General features: G+C 61.2%; 1 protein-coding gene and 1 long non-coding RNA gene across 2 annotated transcripts in view; both read right to left on the bottom strand.

The window, feature by feature from the left end:
* The window catches only part of CASTOR2 (cytosolic arginine sensor for mTORC1 subunit 2), a 46253-nt gene extending 22820 nt beyond the window's left edge, over positions 1-23433 (bottom strand). Inside the window, exon 1 of the mRNA XM_045074922.1 lies at positions 23222-23433. Within this exon, the coding sequence (XP_044930857.1) occupies positions 23222-23334 (113 nt within the window). The 5' untranslated portion in view covers positions 23335-23433. The remainder of the gene's footprint in view (positions 1-23221) is intronic.
* On the bottom strand, positions 216-4446 carry LOC123390683. The gene is made up of 3 exons (XR_006605222.1): positions 1509-4446; positions 1177-1322; positions 216-257 (listed from the first exon to the last, which is right to left on the bottom strand). It is a non-coding gene; the product is annotated as an uncharacterized LOC123390683 (long non-coding RNA).
* Positions 23434-24601: the final 1168 nt, after the last annotated feature.

Here is a 24601-nt window from a genome sequence, read left to right as displayed (position 1 = left end):
AGAGAGAAGGAACCGCTCTTAAAAATGATAAAATAAACCTTTCGGACCACATGAAGTCTCAAGACACACACAAAAGAAGCAGAGGGGGTGCCTGCGTGGCTCAGTCGCTAAGCATCAGTCTTTGTCTCAGGTCACGATCCCGGGGTCCCAGGATGGAGCCTTCATCGGGCTCCCTGCTCAGCGGGAAGCCTGCTTCCTTCTCTCCCACTCCCCCTGCTTGTGTTCCTTCTCTCGCTGTGTCCAATAAATCAATAAACCTGTCAAATAAATAAAATAAAATCTTAAAAAAAAAAAAGGAAGCAAGGGAATGAAGAGCACAGAGTTACCCGGGGTGGGGGTTAGTACGGGACGGGTGCGACCCTTGGTCAAACCCAGGGGACCGTCCGGCCCCAGCCACAGAACCACTGCCGCGGCAAGGAGACACTGGAGGGGGACAGAATCAGGCAGGGGCGGCAGGACGAGTGGACAGGACCCGTCCTAGGGCTGCGACCTCCCCCGAGCCAGGTCACTCCAGGCGGCCCTGGCTGGTCAGTGATCTGGGGGTTCCCTTCAGTTCCATGGATTGGTCCCGACATGGTCCCCACAGTCCAGCCGCAATCTGACCCTTTGACGGTGCAGGGGCTTCCACATGCTTGTGTTCCCCAAAGAAGACTGCTCTGCGGGGACAGAGGCCTGGGTGTGAGTCCCCGTTATGGTGACAGCCCTGTGGCCTAAAGACATTTATGCGACCCCTGAGCCTGTCTTCCCACTCATCGAGAGGGGCAAACCCCCCCGATCGCGGGGGCCAGGGTGAGAGGTCAGCACCCCCTTGGGGTAGAAGCCCCAGGACTACAACACACCAGTTTTTCTCCCTCCCTTTGCATCTGGGCTCTGGGCTGATGTTCTCCTGGTTTCCTCCTGACACAGCCAGAAGCTTATTTGAGGCCCCCTGGTCCTCAACATGGCCACTAAGGACACACAGAGACACACAACCTCCTACCCACCCTTCCGGCCTACGGTCGGGATGCCGGACACCATCATCAACATACTGGACCCCAAAGCCATCTGTAGTGGTCTTCTGCGCCGCCCCCCCAACCCCTGCGCCAAGTCCAGGACACCCTTAACTGGAAACCACAGCCCCTCGAGGGTTTGGCTGTTACAAGGCTGCAGAACCAAGCTGGGGGGTTGCCCTGTTACCTGGCAACTCTGAGGGCCCCGGGCTCCCTGGTCACTCGAGTGCCTCTCCTCTCCAGCAGCCACTTGGATTCTGTGCCATCCGCTGCTCGTCCAGGGGCAGGATGTCCTGGGCGGCCCCCTTGGCCGACCCCATCCTCAGATGACCTCTGTCCAGCACCAATGTTCTCAGCCATGACCTCCAGCCAGAAATCCCCCCAGGGCCCGGCTCCCGCCCCATCTGTAGGATCGGCTCAGCCCCCACCCCCAGCTCTGCACCCTGACCCCACACCCCGGGCGTCCTATGATTTCGGCCAGCTGGGGAGGAGCCCCTCTCAAAACATCTGTTTTCTCACCCATCTTATCTCTCGTCTCTGGCCCGGGAAAACCAGCGAGAGTCTCTCGCCGTTCCCACAAGCGCCTCCCTCCCCCTCGGGACTCCAGCTCCTTCTTGGCTGCCTGGTCTTAACTACAAACAGGCTTCAGTTTCCAACATCCTAAAAAAAAGTCTCCCTCCTCCCCACCTCCTCCCCAGGACACCACCTTCCTCCTTCCCCTCCCCCAGCGGGTCACCCCAGCCCTCCGGCTATTGTCACTGGCCAGCCTCTGCCTGAGGAAGGATCCGGTTCAGTACAGCAACGACCCCTCCCCCTTCTCTGCCGCCGTCCTGTCCGGTCCTTGTCCTTGATGGGCTAGACCCCACCCGGGCGGCCAAGGCCTTCCCCTGGACGTGGAATCTACCCCACGGCCTCCAACTCCTGACGGTGATGCCCCTCTTTCGTTTTCTGTGGTTCTTCTGTAATTCTTCTCTTCCCCTCCCCGATGAAGGTGGCTCTGGGGCGGCGGGGGCGCAATTCTGTCCCTCCCAGGGTTCCCGCTGCTGTGGTCCAAGCTCTCTTCCCAAGCTGCCGACGTGCACCTCTCCGCCCGCACTGCCTTGGTCTCCTGTCACACCCCCTCCCCCCACACCCTGGGAGAGGAACTGCTGATCCCATTTTGCAGATGGGGAAACTGAGGACCCGCCAGGCGGCCAAGGCGGCTGCACGTGCCCTCATCCTGACAGAGAGCCCCGTGAAGTGCACCACCGTCCTCGAGCCTGGAAACCCGTAGCCACCCCCTGGGGCTCGGCCGACAGCTGGTCACCAGGGCCGAGCTGAGGCCAGGGGCTGCCCTACCTGGGGGCCGGCCGGCTGAGTCATCTCAGAGAACATTCTCATTTTCCACGGCTGTGGCGCCTGTTATGGAAAAGCCCAGCTGACACTGGAAACTCGATCTGTTTACTCTCGGATTCCTAACCCAGCAGAGCGGGGCCCTCACACCGGCCTCCCCTTGGCCATCCTGGCAAGCCCCGGCCAGTGGGAGCCCCGTGGCGGCGACGGACCTCAAGCAGGAGGCAAGGGGCAGGGCGGGGGCGGGGGCGGGGGGGGGGCATTGCCCCCGGGAAGGGCCATTTCCAGATTTGCAGGCAAACTTGTCTAGCAGACCTGCTCTGAGAGCTCCGATCTGTGAGGTCAGGTTCGTGAGCAGAGGGAGGGAGCTGGAGGGTTTAATTTGTGGGACAGTTTATGACAGGTTCCCCCCTGAAGCCACAGAACACGGACGCCCCTGAAATCCCCAGACAGGGAGGGGAACACAGTGGGGGCACAAAATCAAGCCGGGGCGGGGGTGGGGGGAGCGACCGTACGTCACCTCTTGCTGTGATGCACTCTGGAGAGATGGAGACCCCGCTCCCATTTGCATACCCCGAGGCAGGGGACGCTCACTCCTTTTTGAGGCAATTCCTTTCATCCTGGGGTAGCTTATTTCTGGAAGGTTCTATCAATGTGGTCTCCACTTAACTGATACCCAGCTAGCCTTGATTCTGTCCTTCAGGGACCCACAGGCATTTGCTCCGGCTGTAAAAATGGCAGGGAAGGGGTCCAGTAGGACCGCCATCTCTTCCCATAATGGGAACAGGGTTTCTGGGCAAAGCTCTTCACTGCTGAAGGCACCGGAACTCAGCTGTAAGGCTCTAGAAGGTACAACCGAAGTTGAAGGAAACCAGAGAGTCTGGGGGTGGTGGTACCAGCCTCCCTTGCTGGATGCTTAGGCTCTCCTGGTCAGGAAGGGCCCCCGGTCAGCTGCCCAGCCAGGGGCTTCGACAGAGCGAACCCACTGCCACATGCTGCTGGCCCAGCCTGGGCGAGAGCCTGCCTGCAGGGCACTGTCCGCCTAAGAAGGCTCTGCTCGCCCCTCGCAGGGCTGCGCGTTTGTGCTGGGCACGCGCAGTGCCTGTGGACCGTGTCACCAACAGGGAGGTGACTACGGAAACCAGCCATCTTGGTTGGCCTGGGACCGTCCCAGCCCGGGCACTCAGAGTAGGCAGAATCACAGAGGCAAGCGAGGTCGGGACAGGGAGTGGGCAAGAGAGGGTCGTGCGCGAGTGGGGACACTTTGCAAGGGATGAAGTGGGGGCACTTTGGGAGCACCGGGTCTTTCGTGGGTGTTGGCTTTCCCAGGGGCGGCTGAGCTACAGGAATGCACAGAGCCATGGATGTCTGACCCGTGATGCCCCACGCGGCTGCCACGTACCCACCAAAGAGGAGCAGTCTGGGGGGGCCGTGCTGGGTGGAGGCCAAAGGCACAAGCTGCCTTTCTTGCTTGGGTCCCCCTTGGGTCTCCTTCATGCCACGACTGAGCGGCCGGGCCATGTGGCTCACGCCCCTGGGTGGGCCTTCAGGGTCCCCCCGGATGCAGGTTTGAGGGAAGGCAGAGAGGCAGTGAGGAGGTGATGCGCTGACGAGAAGGAAACATTCTACAAAGCCCCCTGGTGACGTCCCTGTCACGGAGCCCGAGCCAAGCAGCAGCTCCCAAATGGCCCTCATCGTTTTGGGCGAGACACGCTTTTCACGAGATCAAAGCAGGGCTTGGATCATCATTTCCAACACCTTTTTTTTCTTTCCTTACCCCAAACTCTTCCAAAATCGTGGCACAATTTACTGTAACGAAACGTACGGATTTCAGGGGTGGTGTCGGATGAGCTGTGACAAGCGGACACCCCCACGTGCACGCCGGCTGGGTCGACATACGAATGTTCCCGTCACTGTAGGGTCGCTTGTCCCTCCCGTCAACCCCTCCGGCCCATGAGAGGAAGGCCCGGCTCCCACCTGCACGGGTCGGACTGCTTCGTGAGCCCCGTCGCCGTGACCTCGTGCTGCGGGGACCGTTCTGGGTCTGGCTCCTTTGGTCCAACGTATTTTTTTTTTTTTTTAAAGATTTTATTTATTTATTTGACAGAGAGAGATCACAAGTAGGCAGAGAGGCAGTCAGAGAGAGAGGAGGAAGCAGGCTCCCTGCTGAGCAGAGAGCCCGATGTGGGACTCGATCCCAGGACTCTGAGATCATGACCTGAGCCGAAGGCAGCGGCTTAACCCACTGAGCCACCCAGGCGCCCCGGTCCAACGTATTTTGAGACCAATCCGTTTCGCTTTATACAGCCGGTGGCTCTTTCTGCTGCCAAGATATGTATGTTTATGCGGTGGTGTGGCTGAACCGTCTACACCGGTCTACGCTTTGGAACACGACGCTGGGTGGGGACGAGGACGCCCCAGGAGGCGAGGCGCAGCCAGAATGGCTTTTTCAGACAGATGCCGGGGAGCGCGCTGTTTGCAGAAGTCAAGGGAAAGATAAGCGTGGGTAGACGGCAGCCGCCATCCGTGTCCTGGTCGCCGTGGGGGGTGCCGTTCTTCAAACAAACAAAGGTAAAGTAAAAGCAGGACCACTAGGGCTGTCACGGACCGAGGATGATGAGTCATTGGATTCTGTGCACCCAAGTCCATTAAAAAAAAAAAAAAGCTTTGAAATGTACAAGGCAGGGTTGAAGGGGCGGGGGTGGCAGCCGATCCGGTTTGCTTGTTTTTTTTTTTTTTTTTTTTTTGAGATTTTTTTCCCTGCATCTCCCCAGCAATCTCCCCGTTCAATCTCTGCACACCCCTCTCTGCTCCTGCTTGGGTCCCGTCTTCCCTCGGGGCGGGGGGGCAGCTCAGGCTCCATCCGCCACAGTCCAAAGCGGGGACCCTGGGGGATTCTGGGATGCGGGTGCTGGACACAGAAACCTGTGAGTTTGGCCACGTTGGACAGGCACCGAGGCAGACCCCAGCTCCCGTGCCCCTCCAGCTGGGAGCCCCGAAGGACGGTCAGGAGCGCCAGTCCCCACTGCCTGGACAGAGTCCGCGGTTTTTGCCCGAGCCCCCCAAGGTCGGGAGCTGGACACAGGTGCACCTGCAGGGCTGCCAGGGACAGGAAACCAAACAGGGTGGGGAGGAGGCCCTCGATCAAGGAAGAGCTTGGAAAGGTCTAGAACGGAGGTTACACTCGGAGGCCGGCTGGGCAGGCAGCTGAGCTCCTCAGGTGAGGAGAACCGGGGCTGGGTGAGCCACGCTTTGCCGGGGACACCCAGGGACGGTTCTCACCTGCACCAAGACACAGGGGGCTTCTCACTCTGCTTTTGGGCGAGAAGAACAGACACAATTTTTCTGTACCCACGGAACTCGCTGGGCATGACCCAACGACAGATGGGCCCAGCACCTGGTCTCGTGTGAAGGGGCCACGGGGGAGGCTGCCTTGGGGTGAGGGGGGCCCTTCCTGCTGGGGAAACTGTTACCCCGTGGGCCCTGGGTCACAAGATCCTCCCAGTGTTTCCAGCGAAGATGGAAATCCAGAGTTTCGTGAGCTCTCTCAGTGTTTAAACATCCATCGCTGGTATAACTTTTTCAAAAACACACTGGGTGGGCCAAAAAAACCACGTCTGGCCTCCAAATACCTTGTTTTCCCTTCCCAAACCCCAAACCGTTCTCCAGTGTCTGGGGGTTAGGGTTTGGGGGGAGTCCATTTCCCGGATGGCAGTGGGTGCCTGTGGGAGTGGCTGCCGCAGGCCTGCACCTGGAGCTCTGATGGGGGGGTCCTCAGAGCTCCCCGGGGCTGCCTCTGAGGAGGGGCCGGGAGTCGGCTATGCAAAATGTAAACCAGAGAAAACAGAATGCCCTGTGCCAACCAGCCAGCTCTGGACCCTGAGTGGGACTTTTAGCGGGCCTGCCTCCCTCTGGAGCTCCACAGTGCCCAAGCCCTGAGTCCGGGCAGTCACACCTCAGGGCGCCCGTCACCGTCCTGGGAGGGCCTGTGGTTGGCAGTCAGGAAGGAGTGTGAGCTCTGATTCCCTAGCGCTACTCCCTCCCTGCAAGCTGGGTCGCCCTGGGCTTGTCCTGTGCCCCCTTGTGCTTTGGTCTGGTATCCTGTGGCTCCCTGAGTCAGAACATGTGGCCTGTCCACCACGGTTCCACAGCCCAGGGCTGTCTGCGGGGGAGGCAGAGGGGATGATGTATTTATATGAGGGGGCGCATGACACAGGGAGGAAGCAGGAATGAACCAGTGGTGGATACTGGGAGGGAGGGTTCTGGGGCTCAGGGAAGGCTTCCTGGAGGTGGTGTTGGGCGCAAAGCTGAAAAGCTAAGTCCGTGTGTGGCTGATGGTTTCCCAATGGAACCGACTCCCGCCAGCCCGGCCAGGCAAGGCCCAACCACAGCAATGGACACCACCACGCACAACTGCTCTGTCGAGAGGCCCACGGTGCAGACCTGCCCTCAGGGATGGCGAACACGACCAGGTCTGACCCGCTGAGACCATGCCTGAACCAGGCCAGCCGCTGCCACGACGGACCCGGCATTCTCTCTTGCTGCCCAAACCAATCTTCTAAACCCTAAGCCAGGGCTGTCCGGGAGCGCTTCCGGGATCGTGCAAATGTCCTGCGCCTGCACCGTCCCGCTCGACAGCCACTGGCCACACGTGGCTACAGAGCCCTTCGGGAATGCGACTAGTGCGGCGAAGAAGTTTTGGTTCGATCTGATGTTAATTCATCTGAATCTGGACAGCCACGTGTGCCTGCGGGCTCCGGAACTCTGCGGTCCGTCACTTGCTCAAAGGCTTCCACCTGGAGCCGGACCCACGTGCTTCCCCAGGGCCGCTGACTGCCGTGCTGTGGTCAACCCCCACGCCACCGGCACCACGACGTTTCCCAGGACAGTCCTCGGGGACAGCACTGCACTGAGCGCTTTTTAAGGAGCTCAGCCTTAAGCCGGGAAGAAAGGGCAGGAACACCGTTCACTGTGCCCGAGCCCTGGGCTCCTCCTCTCTCTTCGCCCTCCCGTTACCAAGGCTGGGCCCTGAGGCCAGGACCCAGTCCCGCCAGCGGTGCAGGAAGGTCTGAACAAACCTCGAGTCTGGGCTCCTTCCACTAGTCCTCCCTGCGTGGGGCCGGGAAGTCGGGGAGCTGTATGGGGGACACAGGGGACACAGAGCTCCCGAATAAAGCACCCGCCACCGGGTGGCTTGAAACAGAGAGGCCTCGCTCCCAGTTCCGGAGGCTGGAGGCAGACGGAGGTGCTGGTGGGGTTTCTGGACAGAATGCTTTCCTGGTTCGCTGTGGCCACCTTCCCGCTGTGAGCGAGCTCCCCGGTGTCACTTCTCACCGGGACGCTCATCCTATGGGGTCGGGTCCCCCCCTCCTGACCTCATTTGACCGAAATTCCCTCCAAATACAGTCCCCATCTGGGGTGAGGGCTTCAGCCTATGAGTTTTGGGTGGACATAACCCTTCGGCCCACGGCATCCACGAAGGCCACTGAGAAGACACATTGGTGAAGGAAGCAGACAGAAGCCCCACAAAGAAGAGTAAAGAGCTGAAATGTAGAAAAGACTCTGAAAAATGGTGTGGGACGCTCCCCGGGGGGACTGGAGGGGCCACTGTGCACCACGGCCAGTCAGTCCTGTCTTTCTAGGATTCCGTCCCAAATCCATGAAGTGAAATGTGAACCGAGGGTGGTCCAAGAATGAGGAAGTCTCTGCGCTACCCATCCCCCGATGGGGGGGCCTCCGGGAGGGGACAGGGGAGCAGTGGACATGACCGCTCTGTCCCCAGACCGCAGCCTGCCCCTCCTTGCTCCGCTGCACACAGCCTGCTGGGCTGATCTCTCCGGCGGCCCCGGCCACGTGGGCCCAGATCCCCGAACTTTCTGGAACGTTCAGGCACCAGTCGAAGCACGCCTACAGAACTCCCACTGGGGTCCTGTGAGCCAGCCGGAGAGGAAGATGGACAGTGACGAAGAATCAGACAAGAGGGCGGTCAGGCACCTCGGGACCCACACGCATGAGCACACACACCCGGGCGCCCCCAGGACAGAAGGTGGCATCGGGGGGGCCTTCCACTCCCGGGCCGTGGGGTGACAAGGTGGGTGGTCAGACTACGAGAAGCAGGCCCGGAATACCGGCCGGCAGTGTAGACTCAGAACCCGTCTCCGCAGGGACTGCATGAGGACCTCGCCGACACAGAGCCTCGGGCTGGGGATTTGGTGTCCGGACCTCTGCAGGCACACACAGCCCCAAGCATGCAGAGGGAGATCTCGCCCCGAGTGGTATGTTACAGCATTAACGGTCGTCAACAACAACAACAACAACAAAAGAGGACCGGGAACAAATGTCCGCGGCGCGTGACAAGTCAGGGATACGCGCGTCACCTGTTCCGTGGCTCATGGCGCAACAGTTCAAATGAGGAACAGGCGTCTCTGCGAAGACGGATGTCGGCTGAAAAAGCCAGAGTGGGACGGGCAGCAGGGAGCGTGGTTTAATACCAATTTATGCTTAAAACAAAACAAAACACAGAGGAAAGAACAGATATGCAAGTTTATATACACCTGTCTCCCCCAGAATCCCATTTCCGCAAACCTCGCCGTCTGTGGGGGCAGGAACAGGGCTGGAAGAGAGCTTTCGCCGGGCACCTTGGTGTATCTTTGACTCCTAATAAACTGTGAATTTATTATCCACCCCAAAATTGACAGCGAGAAAAGACAACAGAACAGTGAAGTCAGGAGGCCTTCCTGGAGGAGGAGGAGGTGGGACCAGGGTGAACTGCAAAGGCAGGGAGCAAGAGGGGTGTGCTGAGAAGGTGCAGGAAGGAGGGAGTGGGGCCCGAGGCACGGCGTCAGGAGCCAGCCGTCCACCCGCATGGCGACGCCGACAGTCACTCCCTGCCCGGGGTCCAGGGCCATCCTGGCCACGAGTGACGTCAGGAGCATAGAGGGGCTCCCCCCCCCAACCAGGCTGGGGTGCGGCACTTCTCTGCCGTCCGCCACCCCCCGATCAGGGGACTCTGACCCATCCAACAGGACAGGTGACCGCCCCTGGTGCTTTTTGCTTTCTCCCGCTTCAGGGGTCCCAGGAGAAGCTGCCGGGTCACTCCCTGGGAAGCCTGGGCCCGACAGGGGTGGGGGAAACCGTAAATCGGAGACCCGCAGGCTTCACGGGAAGACAGACGCCCACATAAGCCTTCCTGGGGCCCAGCGGTCGCTCAGCCCCCTACGTGGAGACCAGAGCCCCAGGCCCAGCAAGAGAATCCCCAAACACAGCCCGTCAGGGGGGAAAGAGCAGCTCCCAGAGCCCCAGGCCTTCCGGGGGGCACCCGAGGATTACGGCCCTGCATCGGTGGGTGCCTTGACCTTGGACTTCCAGACCCCAGCTCCGCCTGCGAGACCGGTCTCTTCCGTGGGCCGCCCGGCCTGGGGCTCTTTGTTACTGCTGCCCGGGAGACAGATACAGCTGATTCAGCAGGGATTCAAACTCACATCCGTCCACACCCCAGGACAGGCCTGTCCCCACGTAGCCACACCCCACCCCCCAACCTTCTCTTTCTCCCTAGGCCAGACGGGTTGCTCCTGTTATTCCGTCTGCATTTCTGTATTAACATTTCGTACGTGTTACTGTGTTAAAAGGCACACACCACAAAATGTGCCGTACGGGAATAAACACACTCGCATTACTACGTGGCCGACACCGCGGTCCACCCCCATGACGCTTTCCGTTTTGTGAGACTCAGACTCTGTACCCTTTAAACAGGAACTCCCTGCCCCCCGCCCCAGCCCCTGGCACCCACCCCATGGCTTTCTGTCTCCACGAATCCGATGGCTGCCGGGCCCCTCGTGTGGGGGGACCACACAGTGCCCGCCCTCCTCTGGCTGACGGGTTCCCCTGGGTGGCACGGGCTGCAGCAGGCAGAGTGCCCTTCCCTTCGGAGGCCGTACAGCATTCTACTGCAGGCACAGACCAGTTTGCTTACCCGTTCGTGGAGCCGCGGCCCGTGCGGCGTGCTCACGTTCCAGCGACCGTGAACTGCACTGCCGAGAGCGCGCGTGTGCCCACAGCTCCTCAAGGTCCGTGCTCTCTGTTCTTCTGCGCAGAGCCAGAAGTGGGGCTGGCTGGCCTACACTTTCCGCACCGGACTCTTCCTCATTTCCTTTTCCACCAGACCCTTCCCCGAGCTGCCCTCCTCCTGGTCTGACCTCCCCCCGCCCTCCCCGGGAGCCTTCTCCGGCCCTGGCATTAGGCCAATGACTGGATCCCAACCAAGGAGCCTGGACACAGCCCTTCAGCCCCTCCCTCATACCCTCACGCGGGGCCACTCTCTCCAGCCCCCAGGCTGTCCAGCCCCCAGGCTGTCCCACACGGCCCAGGCCACCGCGCTGTCCGCACATGCTGTTCCACCTTCTTGGAAGTCCCTTCCCCACTTAATGCTTCCAGTCTGGCTCAGGGCCAACTCTCCTGAAGCCCTCCCCGGCCCCCCCAGCCTCAGCACCTCCTCCTACCCTGTGCCTTGGGGACTTCCCTCTTTCCAGACGACGGGTGATCAGGGGTTGCAGAGCTGTTTCCCCCACCTGGCTTGTCCACCCGTCCCGGGATGGGGTCCGAGTCCCCGTGGCACCAGCACTCACCACGGGCTTGGCATCAGGACTCACTTGTGAACTGGGGGAGGAGGAAGGGGCCTCGGAAGCCTCAGGGCCAAGGGCCCACGCCAGGTGTAAGGAAATCACAGACAGGAAGAACGAACCTTCTCCACGGGGCAGCCTCTCCCTTCCCCAAAGGGCCTGATGCCCCCTTGGGGTGACAGATGAGCCCTTGGGGGGCTGGAAAACAGCACTTTCTTACTACACGCTCACCCAGACTTCTCCCACGGGGCCTCCCTCTCCTTGCCCTTCGAGGGACAAGGGACGAGACTGGGGAGGAGACCCGCCCTCTTGGGACACACAGCAAGAACCACGGGTGACACGAGAGAACTTCCTTCTACAGGAGGAGGCAGGGGTCCTGGCTTTCGGGGATAAGCAGTCCTTGGGGCCTTAACACAGGGCATTTTTCCAGTGACTTGACTTTTCTGGGACATTCTAGTGACACGACTGGGGTGCGAAGCAGGCCCGCAGCAGGGGTGGATGCCGTGGGAGCCGAGAGGGGCCTCATTCCTGGGCCCCACAACCACGGCTGCCCCAGACTGGGACCACGTGTGGCCCCGGGACGCGGGTGCCGGCGCCTTCTCTGTTGTTCGGCAGAAACGGCTACAGACGGTTAAACCAGGCTGATTTGGACTGAAGAGCTGGGGAAAGAAGCGGCCAGAGGGAAGCTGAGGGGGTCACTGTGAAGGGCTCTCCTCTGGAGAGAATTTGGAAAAAAGCAGATAAAAAAAGACCGTGGTCTCGCTGCCTTCCAGCGCGGGGTACTCCCGACTTCTGGGCCCCCCGGCGGGGGCTCTCGGCGCTGATGTGACACCCGGTCATTTACAGGTGACCCTGTAAGCGCTCTGGCCCCCTTGCTCCCAACGGCGACACTCTGCATGGGCAAACCGTCCCTAAAGGATCACTTAGCTCTGGGGGGGTCCTGTCTGGGGGGTGCCAGTTCTCCCAGCAGTGCACCAGGGAGGCCTCCTCCCTCCCCAGGGCTGCACCTGCCTGGGACCAAGCGGTGGGAAGGGGAGACAAGAATCAGAGACGGGTCCCAGCTCCTGGTTCGGAGGGCGGGGGTTGGGGGGCGGAGGTGGGCATCTCCGGTCCCTGAGTGACCTGCCCCAGCCTCACCCCTAAGGCAGCTAAGGGGGGTGGAGTCCAAAAAGTCTCCTGACTTCCCCCACCCCCATCCCCACTTGGGCCAGACCTTTTAGGCTGCCTAGAACACGACTGTCTTCCACACGAGGGCCCCAGGGCCAGGTGGGGGGCAGGGGACTCGGGCAGGGGAGCACGCAGGCAGACGAGAGGTTGTCCCTGTTGGGGAACAGGGCACTGCAGGGGGATGGGCAGCAAGAAACATGTAGGTGGGAGGCTTCGGGAGGCTGAGTGCGGAGGTCGGGGCCCCGAGGGCCACACTTAGCCCCAGAGTGGGTGACACACTGGCAGGCCTTGGGATCAGATATCTGGGCAGCCGCCCCCTTGCTGACGCCGGCAGTCCAGCCCTGGGCACTTCGGGGCTCCATGAACATCCACCGGTTCCAGCAGCGTGCCTCGGGTTGGGCGCCGAGTCCTCGGCATGAAATTTCCCCGCCGTCCTCACCGCAACCCAGTGACTGATGCCATGCCGCCCATTTTAAAGATGGGGACACTGAGTCCCACGTGAGGTAGCTGACAACTTGCCGGTGTTCACACAGCAAGTAAGCGGTGGCCTTGGATTGACCGTGGCAGGCACGTCCCCGAGCAGGGGAGCCGGCGTGAACCCCACCGTGCTCGTGTCTGCTGTGTCACCCGGCACGTGGCACGGAGTCCTGGGCAGTGGGGTGGGCCCCCCTTCCTTCCCACGGAGCCGCAGCGCACAGTAGGCTCTTTAGAAAGATCTGGGGTTAGGCTTTGTCGTGAAGCTCCCTGCACCAGTCACTGCCTCGGGGACTTCTGAGCCCCGACGGAAAAAAGACTGAACTCTGAGAACGAATTTCCACCCCGTCTTTCCGGCTCGAGAACGGCAGTCGGCGATGAGGAAGGCGGGCCTGGCGGAGCAAGGCAGAGGCCCAGAGGGCGGAGGGGAAAGTCCAGGGCAGCGTCCAGGAGGCCCCGGGCTGGTGTCAGGGGAGACCCAGCCTGGGAGGGAAAATGAACCACACCTCGAGCATGAGCCCCGCGTCGGAGCCCCAGACACGGCCGGCCCGTGCGGAGAGGCCAGCTGACCCGTCTGCGGCCTCTCCCAGGCTCCCTCCCTGCTCGTCTCCGGGCAGCCCCCAGCTCAGGTCGGCGAGGGAGCCCACCCCCCACCTACGGACACCTCAGCAGAGCCTCCGGGTGTGGCCGCCTCCTGGAGCCCACCAGTCGGGCACCCGCTGCTCAAGACTGCCGCCGAGCAGCAGGCACGTGGGAGCCGCCTCCGAGGGCCCCAGGAGCCACCAGGACCACACAGGAGCTTCCTCACCTCCACTCACGGGTGTGCCTGTGTCGGTGACACCGAATCCCTATAAGCTCGGGACCCAGGGGACCAGGAGGGCTCCTGGAAGGGCCTGCTCTGGGCTGGGTGCTTGTGTGGGCCACCACTTCCCCGTAACCCTCTTGCCCTCAAACCAACAGGAGGTCCCTGAGAGTGGGGTCGCCCAGAAAGGGTCTCCGGGCTCCTCCCCGCACTAAGGTAACGTGGTTGTGTGGGACTCTGGGGGGGGGGGGGCGCCGTCCGCGGTGCTGGGTTCAAGTCCCTCCACCTCAGGTATGTGAAACGCTCTGTTACGTGGCACGCCGGGGGTGGAGGGCGGCCCGGGGCTTCCGCAGAACGCTACACACAGAGCCACCCCGGGACCCCGTGTGGCCACTACTCCTCGGCGTACGTGCACCCAGGGGGCACGACCACACACGCCCACACCAACACTGGCGCACACATGTCCCCGGCAGCGTGAGTCACGCGAGCTCAAACGTGGACGAGATCCAAGTGACCATCTGGGGACCAATGAACAAAAGGTAGCAGAGCCAGAAAGGGAGTATTACTCAGTCGTAAAAAGGAACGGCGTCCCGCCAATGCCACGACTGGAAGGAAGCTCGGAAACATGACGGGAAGTGACAGAGGCCAGTCACACGAAGAACCACACGGTCGGCCCGCATTTAAAGGAAATGTCCGGAAGAGGCAAATCCGCAGAGACAGACGGCAGCCTGGTGCCGGCACGGGCCGGGGGTGACGGCTTAGTGGGTATGGATTTTTGCGTGTGATGAGAACGTTCTGGAATGAGACTGCACAACGCTGGGAACGTACCGGACACATGTGAAGGGAAACCTCGAAGCGAGCCGACGGTACGGTATGTGAACTCTAAACCAGATCTCCACAAACCAGATCTCCACAAAGCTGTTACGAAAAAGACCCGACTCTTCCCTTACTGGTTTCTGGGATCTTGGAAAGCAAGTGAACTGGGTGGTGCCTCAGTGTCCCCAGAGACATGGGGCCGGTCGCTGTACACACGTGAACGGTGCTGAGGACCAAGTGGGCTGCCCCCCGGCTCACTGCCCTCCGGCCGCCGCACTGCCCTTTGGTTTTCACATGCTAAGTTCCTAGGGCCTTTTTTTTTTTTTTTTTTTTGGTAAAACATACATAATATAAAACCATCTTAACCATTTAAAAATAAAAAAGATTTTGGGGCGCCTGGGTGGCTCAGTGGGTTAAGCCGCTGCCTTCGGCTCAGGTCACGATCTCAAGGTCCTGGGATCGAGTCCCACGTCGGGCTCTCTGCTCAGCGGGGAGCCTGCTTCCCTCTCTCTCTCTCTCTGCCTGCCTCTCTGCCTACTTGTGATCTCTCTGTCAAATAAATAAATAAAATCTTAAAAAAAAAAATAAAAAAAATAAAAAAGATTTTATTTTTGTTTGAGAGAGAGAGAGAGAGTGCGTGAAAGCACAAATGGGAGGGGGCAGAGGGAGAGGGAGAAGCAGACTCCCTGCTGAGCAGGGAGCCCGACCCAGAGCTCCAGCCCAGGATTCTGAGCTATCGTGACCTGAGCCGAAAGCAGAAACTTCACCGACTGGGCCACCCAGGAGCCACCATCTTGACCATTTCTAAGGGTAGAGTTCAGCAGAGCTACGTGTGTCACACACGGTCATGCAGCCGATCCCAGGGACTCTTCCCATGCTGCAGGACAGACTTAAGTAGCCACAAACAACAACGTCCCCACTCCGTCCCCCCGGGGTCCCCCGGCCCCTGGCATCCTACTCTACGTGTCTACTCAAAGTATCCCATGTAAGTGGAACCGTGAAGTCTTTGTCATTTTGTGACTGGTTTCCTGCACGAGCGTAATGTCCTCAGGGTTCATCTGAGCCGTAGCAGGGGTCAGAATCGACTTCCTTCTGCAGACCGAGCAATACTGCACTGTATGTACGTACCACACTTGGCTCGTGGACGGACATGAGAGGTGTCACCTTTGGGCTACTGTGAATTCCACGGGCAGACATGTGAGTGGACAAGACAGACCCCAGGCTTTAAGCACAGATCTCAGAGGTTGGAGCACATCTAAGAGAGTCTATTTAAGGGGCATAAGGCATCTAAAGGTAAGTTTCCCCTTAAACGTTTAACTGAACACGCTCCCAGCAAACACACCCCCCAAAATTAGTGTACTGTCAGCTGCTGGACATTTCCCCGGGCCTGTCTGCTTGCCGGACAACCAGAATCCGATTGCTCCAGGCCCCGGTGGGGCTGGTTCCTTGTAGCAGAGGTCATAATAAGGAAAAAAACCTGTTAGCCATATGCAGGCTCCGGAAAGACCAATTCTGTCCTTTATGACTACTCTGGTCCCACGGGAGACACATCAGTACCACAGTGCCTTGGTCCAAGGCCTGGACACACATGTGGAGTGAGGAGAGGGGACCGGTCCTCCTAGCCTATACCCCGCTGCCCAAGTGATCCAAGGAAACCACACACCCAGCCCAGGGGGGCTTCCTGGAGGAGGTGATGCTTGAACCAACTCCAAGAGTCATCTGAGCACCCGAGAGGGCTGTCAGGTCGGACTGCTGATCACATGTTCTGGTTTGCCCTCTTGTCCAGGGTAATTTTTTTTAGGGCTCCCTGTTATTCTCAAGAGTGTCCCGTGGGGATGATAAATTATATGGTCCCTGTATTACCTATTGCCTAACAAATCACCCCAAAACTCAATGGCTTAGAAGAACAACAAACTTCTCTCTCTCACAGTTCCTACGGTTGAGGAATTTGGGCGCGGCTCCACTGGGCACTTGTGGCTGAGGATCTCTTACGAGGTCATGGTCAAGGTGCTGGCTAAGGCTGAGGTCACTGGAAGGCTTGCCCGGGGCAGTAGTCTGTTTTCCAGGTGACTCGGGCACAGGCTGGCTGTCAGTGGGAGGCCTCGATCCCTCTCCACACGGCTACTTCTGTGTCCCCACGATATGGCAGCTGCCCCCACGGAGCCAGAGATCCGAGAGAGACAGGGAGACAGAGACAGGGAGATACAGCCAGGCAGACGCCATCTGCTTACGCCCAGAGGCCTACACCATCACCTCTGCCACCTTCCGCTCGTTGGAGGAAAGTCACTAATCCAGACCCCACTTAAAGGTAGGGGCGCCCTAGCTCTAGGAGAGAAAGGTGCCAAAGGGTTGGGGACAGTTAACAAAATCAGGTATGCGCGGTGTGGACACGGGACAGAGCCACGGAGGAGAGAAGAAATCAGATTACGGGATGTTCACAACGCCCGCTGAGAAGCAGGGGCAGTCAGAGAAGGGCTCTGAGCAAAGCAGAGCGAACCGTGTCATTCGCCCCAGCACCAAACTCTAGTGGGGCGAGCGGCAGCCGTGCCCAGCTGTCCCTTTCCTCCGGGTCTTTGGGGCCTTCACCCCCCCGTCTCTGGTGGGGAACACACCTTTCCTTCCCACTGGATGGAGGCTCCGTGTGTGTTCCCCGCTGGGCCCGGCCTGGAGCAGGTGCATTGTGCAGGGTTTCTGCGTGGACAGCCAAGCCCCAAGCTGGGCTCACACCGGGGCTCAGCCTGGGGCTCTCCACCCGCACCCACCGCAGCCTCAACTGTGCGTGGCCACTCCTGCCGCCCGCCGGACCAGTCTTCCTTCATCCCCAGCACCGCCGCCTCCTGACGTCTTCCCATTCCGTCTAGACTCGGCTCACACGCTGCCACCTCCTCTGGGAAGCCTTACGGGCTTGCAGGCGCTTGCAGAGGCCCAAGCGACCTGTGTCCCCAGGTAGGTTCCTGGAGGGCCGTGAAAGAACCTTCCCTTGCTAGAATCAGTGTATGAGGGTGCGGAGCCGTAAAGCCTCCTAACCCTGGGCTTCTCCGACTCGGCCCTGGCCTTGGCCAGCTTAACCAGGGCCCCTGCTCTCGGCAAGCGCCGGGTGGGGCTAAGAGCGGACCAGGCTCTGTGGAAGAGCTTGTCCGTCTCACAAAGTCCTCGCAAGAGGCCAGGCAGCAGGCGCGATGGTTATCTCTGTTACAAAGGTAAGGAAGTGACAGCCCAGCTAAATCAAGCAGCTGGCCCGAGGTCACACCGGGCAGCGCCGGGATTCTGCCCCAGGGCCCGGGTGCTGGGGCCTCTCACCGTGGCCACTGGCCCGCGTCTTTCCCTAAGCCGCGGTCAAGCCAGGTGCAAGCTGGGTGGGGGATGGGGCTCAGCCCCGCGCACTCAGGAAACCGATGGACTTTGGATGGACTGTTGGCGATTCTGAGCTTTTCCCCCCATAAACGGGTCTGAAGTCTTGAGCGCTCGCCGAGGCTTGCTGGCAAGATTTCCCGCAGGCGACAACATGCCCGCCCGCCCGACCGCGGGCCACGAGGCACCAGGGACCAGGCAGGCTGCGGGTCTGGCCCAGGCAGGCAGTGCGGGTCTCTGTGGGCGTGGGCGTCCTCACACTCACCGAGGTGCTTTCTTGGCCAACCAAATGAGAGGGACTTTCTTTCCAGAGTGGACTTTAAAGACAATCGCATTTTACTGGCGGAAAAAAAAAAAAAGTGTACCTGAACGGACTCCAGGATAATGACCTTGCTCCGCCCCCTTCATGGTGACAGACGAGCTCTCAGCAATGCCTCTGCTATGTGGCCCCTGGGGCAACCAAGCTGGTGGGCTCCTAGGCCTGGCTGAGTGGTCCCTGGGACAGTTTTTTGTTTGTTTTAAGATGATCTTTATTCATGTGGGAAAGAAAGAGACAGAGCACAAGCGGAGGGAGAGGCAGACGGGGAAGCAGGCTCCCCGCTCAGCAAGGAGGCAGATGCGGGGCTCCTTCCCAGAACCCTGAGATCATGACCTGAACGGAAGGCAGACGCTTAACCGTCTGTGCTGCCCAGGTGCCCACCAGGACAGGTCTTACCGCCTTAATTCCTGGGTTCAAATCCCAGCTCTGCCACTTCTGTGTGCTCCGGGGCACTCAAGTTCCTCGCTGTCCTTATCTGTAAAATGGGAACATCCCAACTCCAGCTTGGCGTTGGCCTCGTTGTTACTATACACTCACTGTCGGTGGCCAGCGTGCTCCAGTTTTGCCTTGGACGGCTGCAGGGAGTGACTCTGAGTCCCACAAGAGTAGCAGGAGCTTCTGTCTGCCCCTGGCCTCCTCCCCCCGCAAGCCCCCAGGCAGCAGCTCCCCCTCCTCACCCCCTGCAGCAGTGGGTCCTGATTGGTCTGTGATGGTCTCATTCCCTGAGCCAGGGATTGGTGCAGGCCTGTCCATGTGACCCGGTTCTGCTCAATGAGACGAAGTCGTGCAGGAGTAGGGTGTGCTCCTGGAGAGGTTTCTGAGACACTCTGAAGGCAAGGAGCCTTTCCCAACTCTGGGTTTCCGACCATCGGACAATAAAGCTTACAGCGGCCCGGGGCCATTCCAGAGGGAGCTGCACTGTCATGCCAAGGATGGCCAAACACAGACAGGAAGCCCTGGGTCCTTAAGGACATCATCAAGCCTTTAGGTTACCACACTTAGAGCACCTGACTCACAGCCTCTTATCACACAAACCTATCAAACTTAGCCAGCAAAGTATTTGCAACCCAAAGCATCCTGCTGATATCCCGGGGATGGTCTCATCTCCTCTGCTTGAGATTAAGCCCATCAGGCGGGAGAAGGGTCTGAGCTCAGCCTGTGCACTCAGGGAAGACTTCCTGGAGGAGGTGAAATGGAATCCAAAAGAATGAGCAGGCCGATAAAGGGAGCAGGGCAAAGGGTAACATTCCAGGCAGCCAGAACAAAGGCCTGAGGTTGCGGACACCATAGCGTGTGTGTATATGTGTGTGTCTGTGTGTTCACGTGTGTGCACGCAGGTGAGACAATCTGTGTGGCTGGGGGCAGGGAGAGGTGAGGCTGGAGAGCCAGAGGTGGGGTGGGCTGTGGGGGGGCCTTCAGCCAGGTTACAGAACCTCAGGCTATCACCAGGGCAGAGGACAGGTTCTGTGGGCAGCCTTGATTTTGTTTGCCCACGGTCTCGCCCTCCGGCTTTGTGCCTAGAATAAGTGGCCTCCGTGGGTCCAGCCATACCCAAATGCTGTGCTGAACCTGGCGCAGGGGCAGGGGCACCGGGTCCAGCTTCTCCAGGTGCGCTGCTGCCCACCATGCCTCTTCCAGCCCCCAGGGCGCTCACAGGAGGCCCTGGCTGAAATCTGGGTCACTCCACGCACGAGTCGGACATCTATCAAACGGGCGGTTACTAAGTACCGACAAAGCAGTGTGCTGAGCGCGGCAGAGAAAGGACCTGGTTCAAATCCCAATTCTGTCTCTTCCCAGCTGGGTGACCTTGAGCCAAGCCACGTTCCTTCTCCAAACCCGGCACCTTTGCCTCTTTGTGGGAGATGTGAAATCAACGGGTGGCTCGCTTCTCTCCGGGGCTGGCCGGGCATGGGCGAAAGCAGTGGGTAAAACAAGGCTCAGAAAGCTTCCTGGGGGGGAGGCTTCCCACCTGGGTGGGACCACGAGAGGCCGACAATATGCTGTGACAGACAGCTGAGCAGCGATGAGAGGTTCTGGGGAGGGAGCATCTGAGCGGGGCGGCGAGCCGGTAGGTGAGATGGGCCGAGCGTTCCTGGAGAGAAAAGGTCCACAGAGGCAGGACGGAAAGGACACAGAAAGCCTAGAGCCTCCAGTCTGTGTCCCGAAGCCTTTAGAACTGTGTGCTGCCCACAGAAGAGCTGGACGGACTGTTGGATACGGGCATCGTTTGAACCTATAATAGCAAATCTCTGAGCTGAAGCCAGAAGATGCGGATTCAAAACCCTCGCCTCTCCCGCTCACCGTGTGACCTTGAGCAAGTCATTTCACCTTTGAGCCCCAACCTCCTTCTTTGCAAATGGGTATTAAACCCACTTCACAGAGCTGTGCGGCGGTGTGTGTGGGATCTAGGAGCAGGATCCCCTTTCCCACCTAGCTAATTCCTATTTTAAAGCCCTAAAATCCAGTGCCGCCGCCTCCAGGAAGCTTCCCAGGCTCCCTCAGGCAATGGCAATCCCCCAGACCTGTCTGCAACCCCAGCTGAGGGGCATCTCAGCATGGCTCAGTCTCGGCCGCACTCTCACACAGACGGAGCACCTTCCCATGCCTCGTCCTTCCCCAAGGCTCCACCCAGATGGACACAAGAAGGAAAAAGTGATTCAGTCTGCTGGGGGTGAAGCAAAGGGCAGGGGGTTCCGGCAAGGTTCAGGGGTGATATCAGTAGATCTTGAAGGGTGAAGAGAAACTGACTGGGAAAGGGACCTGCTTCCAGGCAAGATCAGAAGTCCAAAAGCACAGGGGTGTGAAGGGAAAGTTAAGTAAACTGTGGCTCACCAGAGTCTCTGCCTTGAGTGGCTGACGAGGATTCCCGGTCGAGATTCCACCGGGCCTCAGACACCACGCCGAGGATGCGACCCTACAGGATGCAGCTGAAAACGTGTGACCCAGCAGCACGGGGACACTGAGGGGTGTGTGTGTGTGTGTGTTATGCACTGGCCCCTGGGCTAGCCTAAGCTAAACTTAGGTCAGGGGTGGGGTGGGGAAAGTGACAGGGCTATGGGCCACCACTGGTGGGGGAACCAAACAGGAGCAAAAGTTCGCCCTGGAGGACTGACTGTTCAAAATGCTCCAGGAGTACATCCACACTCGACTACCCCTCGCTAAAAAGCCAGCGTCCACAAGCACCGCATGCTACGCACGGTGAGGTGGGGGAGGGGGGTCTTCATGGCAGGGGGACAGAGTGGGGGCCCTGAGGAAAGGGACCCTGCCACAGTCACGCAGGCAGTGCGGGGCTGGCCACAACCTGAGGCTAGCGGCCCGGCCCGGGGTGCGGGGGAGGCCTTCAGCTGTGGGCTGCTCAGCGCCTTCCAGAGCCAGACCCTGGAGACAAGGAGGTGACCTTTGACCTCTGAGGCATCTTGAGCTTGGACTGGACACCTGGGCCACAGAGCCGTGGCCTCCAGCAGGGGAGAGAGAAAGGGGAACTCAATGAGGGGTAGGTTTCCCGCGGTCAGGAAGGTCAGCAGGGGCTCACCACTGCCCCCCCCCTGCCGGCCGGCCCCCGACACCCCCCATGTCTATCTGTCATGTCAGTCCCCTAAACTGGGCCCTGGGGTGGATGCTGGAAGAGGGCCAGTCCCTAGACAAAGGTTGAGGGGCAGAGGGAGTGGCTCTTTGCTGCCTTTCTCAGAAGCCCCCAGATGCCCCCTCCTCCCGGCACCCAGGCCCCAGCCGCAGTCTGAGTCATCTTCTCTGTTTGAATGGTAGCGACAAATCAGCCAGGGGGCTGCCTGGGGCCGAGGCCAAGGGTTGGAAAAACAAGGCCGGTTTCTCTTACCTCCAACCTTGGAAGCTCCAGACAGGCTAGGGGGTGGTGGGCAGAGGGCAGGTAGAGGCGGGATGTAGGGGGTGTCAACGGAGGGGGGGGGCGTGGGGGCGTCGGGGGAAGGGGGCAGGGAAAGGTTCAGAATTTGAGCTGCCGGCTTTTGTTTTCAAATGACCTGTTTAATAATTACCTTTGCAATCAAAGGAGCCAGGGCTCGGGGGAAGGAGAGGGTTTCAACGCTCCATACCCCACGGAGCAGCCGGAGAAGAAAGTAAACAAGATGCCACCAGCGGCTCGCTCCTTCTCGCAAACAATGGCGGGACGGAGCTGCCCGCTCAGACACACACATCAAAGTGCGATTTCCAAGCAAGAACTTTAACAGGCAGAGAAGAAGCTGGGACCGGATCATTTCCCTGCATCCCCAGAGCTTCCCGGAGCTCTGAGCCCAAGGGGGGCAGCCGAAGGGGGCCAGTCATTTCAACCTTAACCTTGACCTGGAATATGTTCATTCACTTTGCAGCCGGGGAGAACCCCCCTCGGCCCCCACCCTGGGAAAAAACCCAACCAGCAACAACTTCACCCTTTGACGGGTCACAGTGCCATGATGGACAAACAAGGGATTTAAGTTACAGCGGCCAGCGCGCGGCTCACACTCCTCTGGGCTCCTTCAAAAACACACCCCACCCCAGGCATCCCCGGCGAGGGCGGGGGGTGGGGAGGGCTCGCAAAGTCAGAGCCTGCCCTGGCAGTAGGAAAATCCAACTTGGGTTTTTTTTTTTTTTGTTTTTTTTTTAAAGGTGGTTGCTGCTTCCCCAATCTCCCAAGGCCTTCAACTATTTTCCCCCTGCAGCATCCAAGCCCAGCCTCGAGGCTGAGCCATAAACACGCCTGCTCCTCCCCCTTCCACGGTTCGGCAACACCCCCCCCGCCCCCCCCCCCGACTTCCTCACCTTCCCGGACCTGGAGGAGAAAGCAGCGCCGCGACCCTCTCCCGCAGCCCCTCCCGGGCCCTCCCCCGGCCTCCCCGCGCCGTCCGCAACCCTCGCGGGCACCTCGCGATCAACACCCACTAACGATTTTAGGATCTTCGGCTCCGGGTAGCCGCGCTCAGCAGAATCCCAACCCCCGGCCCCGGCGCCGGGGGCCGGCCCAGCCGAGGCCCTGGGGGATGGGGGCGTTCGTTTGTGCTGGCCACCGCCGCGTCCTCACACCTGTTTTTCATTCATTCGTTCGTTCGTTCATTCATTCCCGCCCGCCCGCCCCGGCCCTCCGGATCTCGGGGAGGGGACCGAGATGGGGGCGGGGAGGGGGCGAGAGCGACAGCGGCGGGGGTGCGCCGCGCGCGGGGTGGGGGGCGGCTCGGGGCGCGGGGACCCCGCTGGAGGGCAGGCCCGGCGGCTTCGCGGACGGCAGGCGGGCGGCGGGGCGGGGGCGCTCCCCGGGGCTCGGAGTTGGCGCCCGCGGCCCGGCGGCCGCCCGGGTGCGCCCCTTTGTCTGCGCCCGGCCGGCGCCGCGTCCCCGCGCGCTCACCTGGTCTTGGAGGACAGGAAGGCAAGTTTGATGAGGCCGTAGGTGAAGAGCGGGATGCTCTCCTTGGCGACGCTGGCAACTTGCAGCCGGTGCTCCAGGATGTGGAGTTCCATCGTCCGCCCGCGCTCCGCGCTCCGCCGCGGCTCATCGGCGGGGGGCGAGCCGCGGCCCCCGCCCCCTGCGCGCCCGGCCGGCACCGAGCGCCGCGGCCGGCCGGCCCCGGGGCGGGGGGGGTGGGGGGAGGACCGGGAGCTCGGCGCCGGGCGGCCCCGGGGCGGACAAAGGGGAGGCCCGCCGAGCCGCGAGGGGCGGCGGGCGGCGGCGGGCGGCGGCGGGCGAGGGCGGCAGCGCGGGCGGAGCGGCGCCCGGCGCGGGGAGCAGCTGGTGTGCGCTGGAACAAACAACTTGCCACTCAAACGCCGGCCCGCTGCGCACGCGCGGCCGCCGCGGGGCCTGCCGGGACTTGTAGTCGCGCGCGGCCGGGGCGGCGGGGGCGGGGCGGCCGCGCGTGGGGGCCGGCCGGGCGGCGGGGGAAGGCGGGACCGCGCGCGCCCGCGGGGCCGCGGGGAGCCGGGGGGTGCGGGTGCGCCGGGGGTGGGGGGGCGGCTGGGGCCTAGCTGGCTGCGAGCTCTCCCCCCCCCACCCCGAGGTCGGGGGTTCGCAGCTCCCGCGCCGGGGTCCGGGGGGAGGAGGCCCGGGTCGGGGAGGGGCGAGATGGGCAGAACCGGTGGTCAGAGCGCACGGAAGCCGCGCAGACTCGGGGGCCGCGGACCGAGGGGGGGGCCCTCGGCGTCTGGCTGGGGGGGCGGGGACGGGGGCCGTTCCCGGAGGAAGGGTCCTGCAGGCGGGGCGCGGACGGGCGCCCGGGAGCTCGCCGCGGAGGGGGGCGGGGCGCGGCCCGGGGCCTTCCAGGCCGAAGGAACAGCGTGTCCGGAGCACAGAAGCGTGAAAGCCCCCGCCGAGCGCTGTTTGGCTTTGCTGGAGCGGAAAATGGGAGGGAGGAGAGGCGAGAGATAAGGCAGGCGTCGTCTCCGGGAGTCCGGTCGAGAGGGGTCACGGGTGCGGATCTAACGAGGCGGCTATGGGGCCCGCGCGGGAGCGGGGGACGGGGACCGTGACGGCCGAATTGCTGAGCAGTCGGCCGCAGTCCGAGGGCTCGTTCCCACCCCGGGGCCGCTGTGCGGTGACCGTGGCCTGCGGCGCATCCCCGTCGTGGCCGGCTGGTTGGGAGATGGTCTAGGTTAAGGTCGCCGGTGCTTCTCCCGTTGGCAGAGTGACCTGGGGACAGGGTGGGTCAGGCTGAGCTGCTGGGGCAGGCCGTCAAGGCTCTCTCTGGGGGAAAACTCCAGGGATGCCCTCCCACATGCGCTCTCCAGGCTG

Source organism: Mustela putorius, unplaced genomic scaffold (assembly GCF_011764305.1).
Source record: "Mustela putorius furo isolate JIRA1106 unplaced genomic scaffold, ASM1176430v1.1 tig00000139_pilon_pilon_pilon, whole genome shotgun sequence".
NCBI classification, from domain to species: Eukaryota; Metazoa; Chordata; class Mammalia; order Carnivora; family Mustelidae; genus Mustela; species Mustela putorius.
Note: the sequence above shows the minus strand (reverse complement) of the source record. Positions and strands in the feature narration are given on the sequence as shown.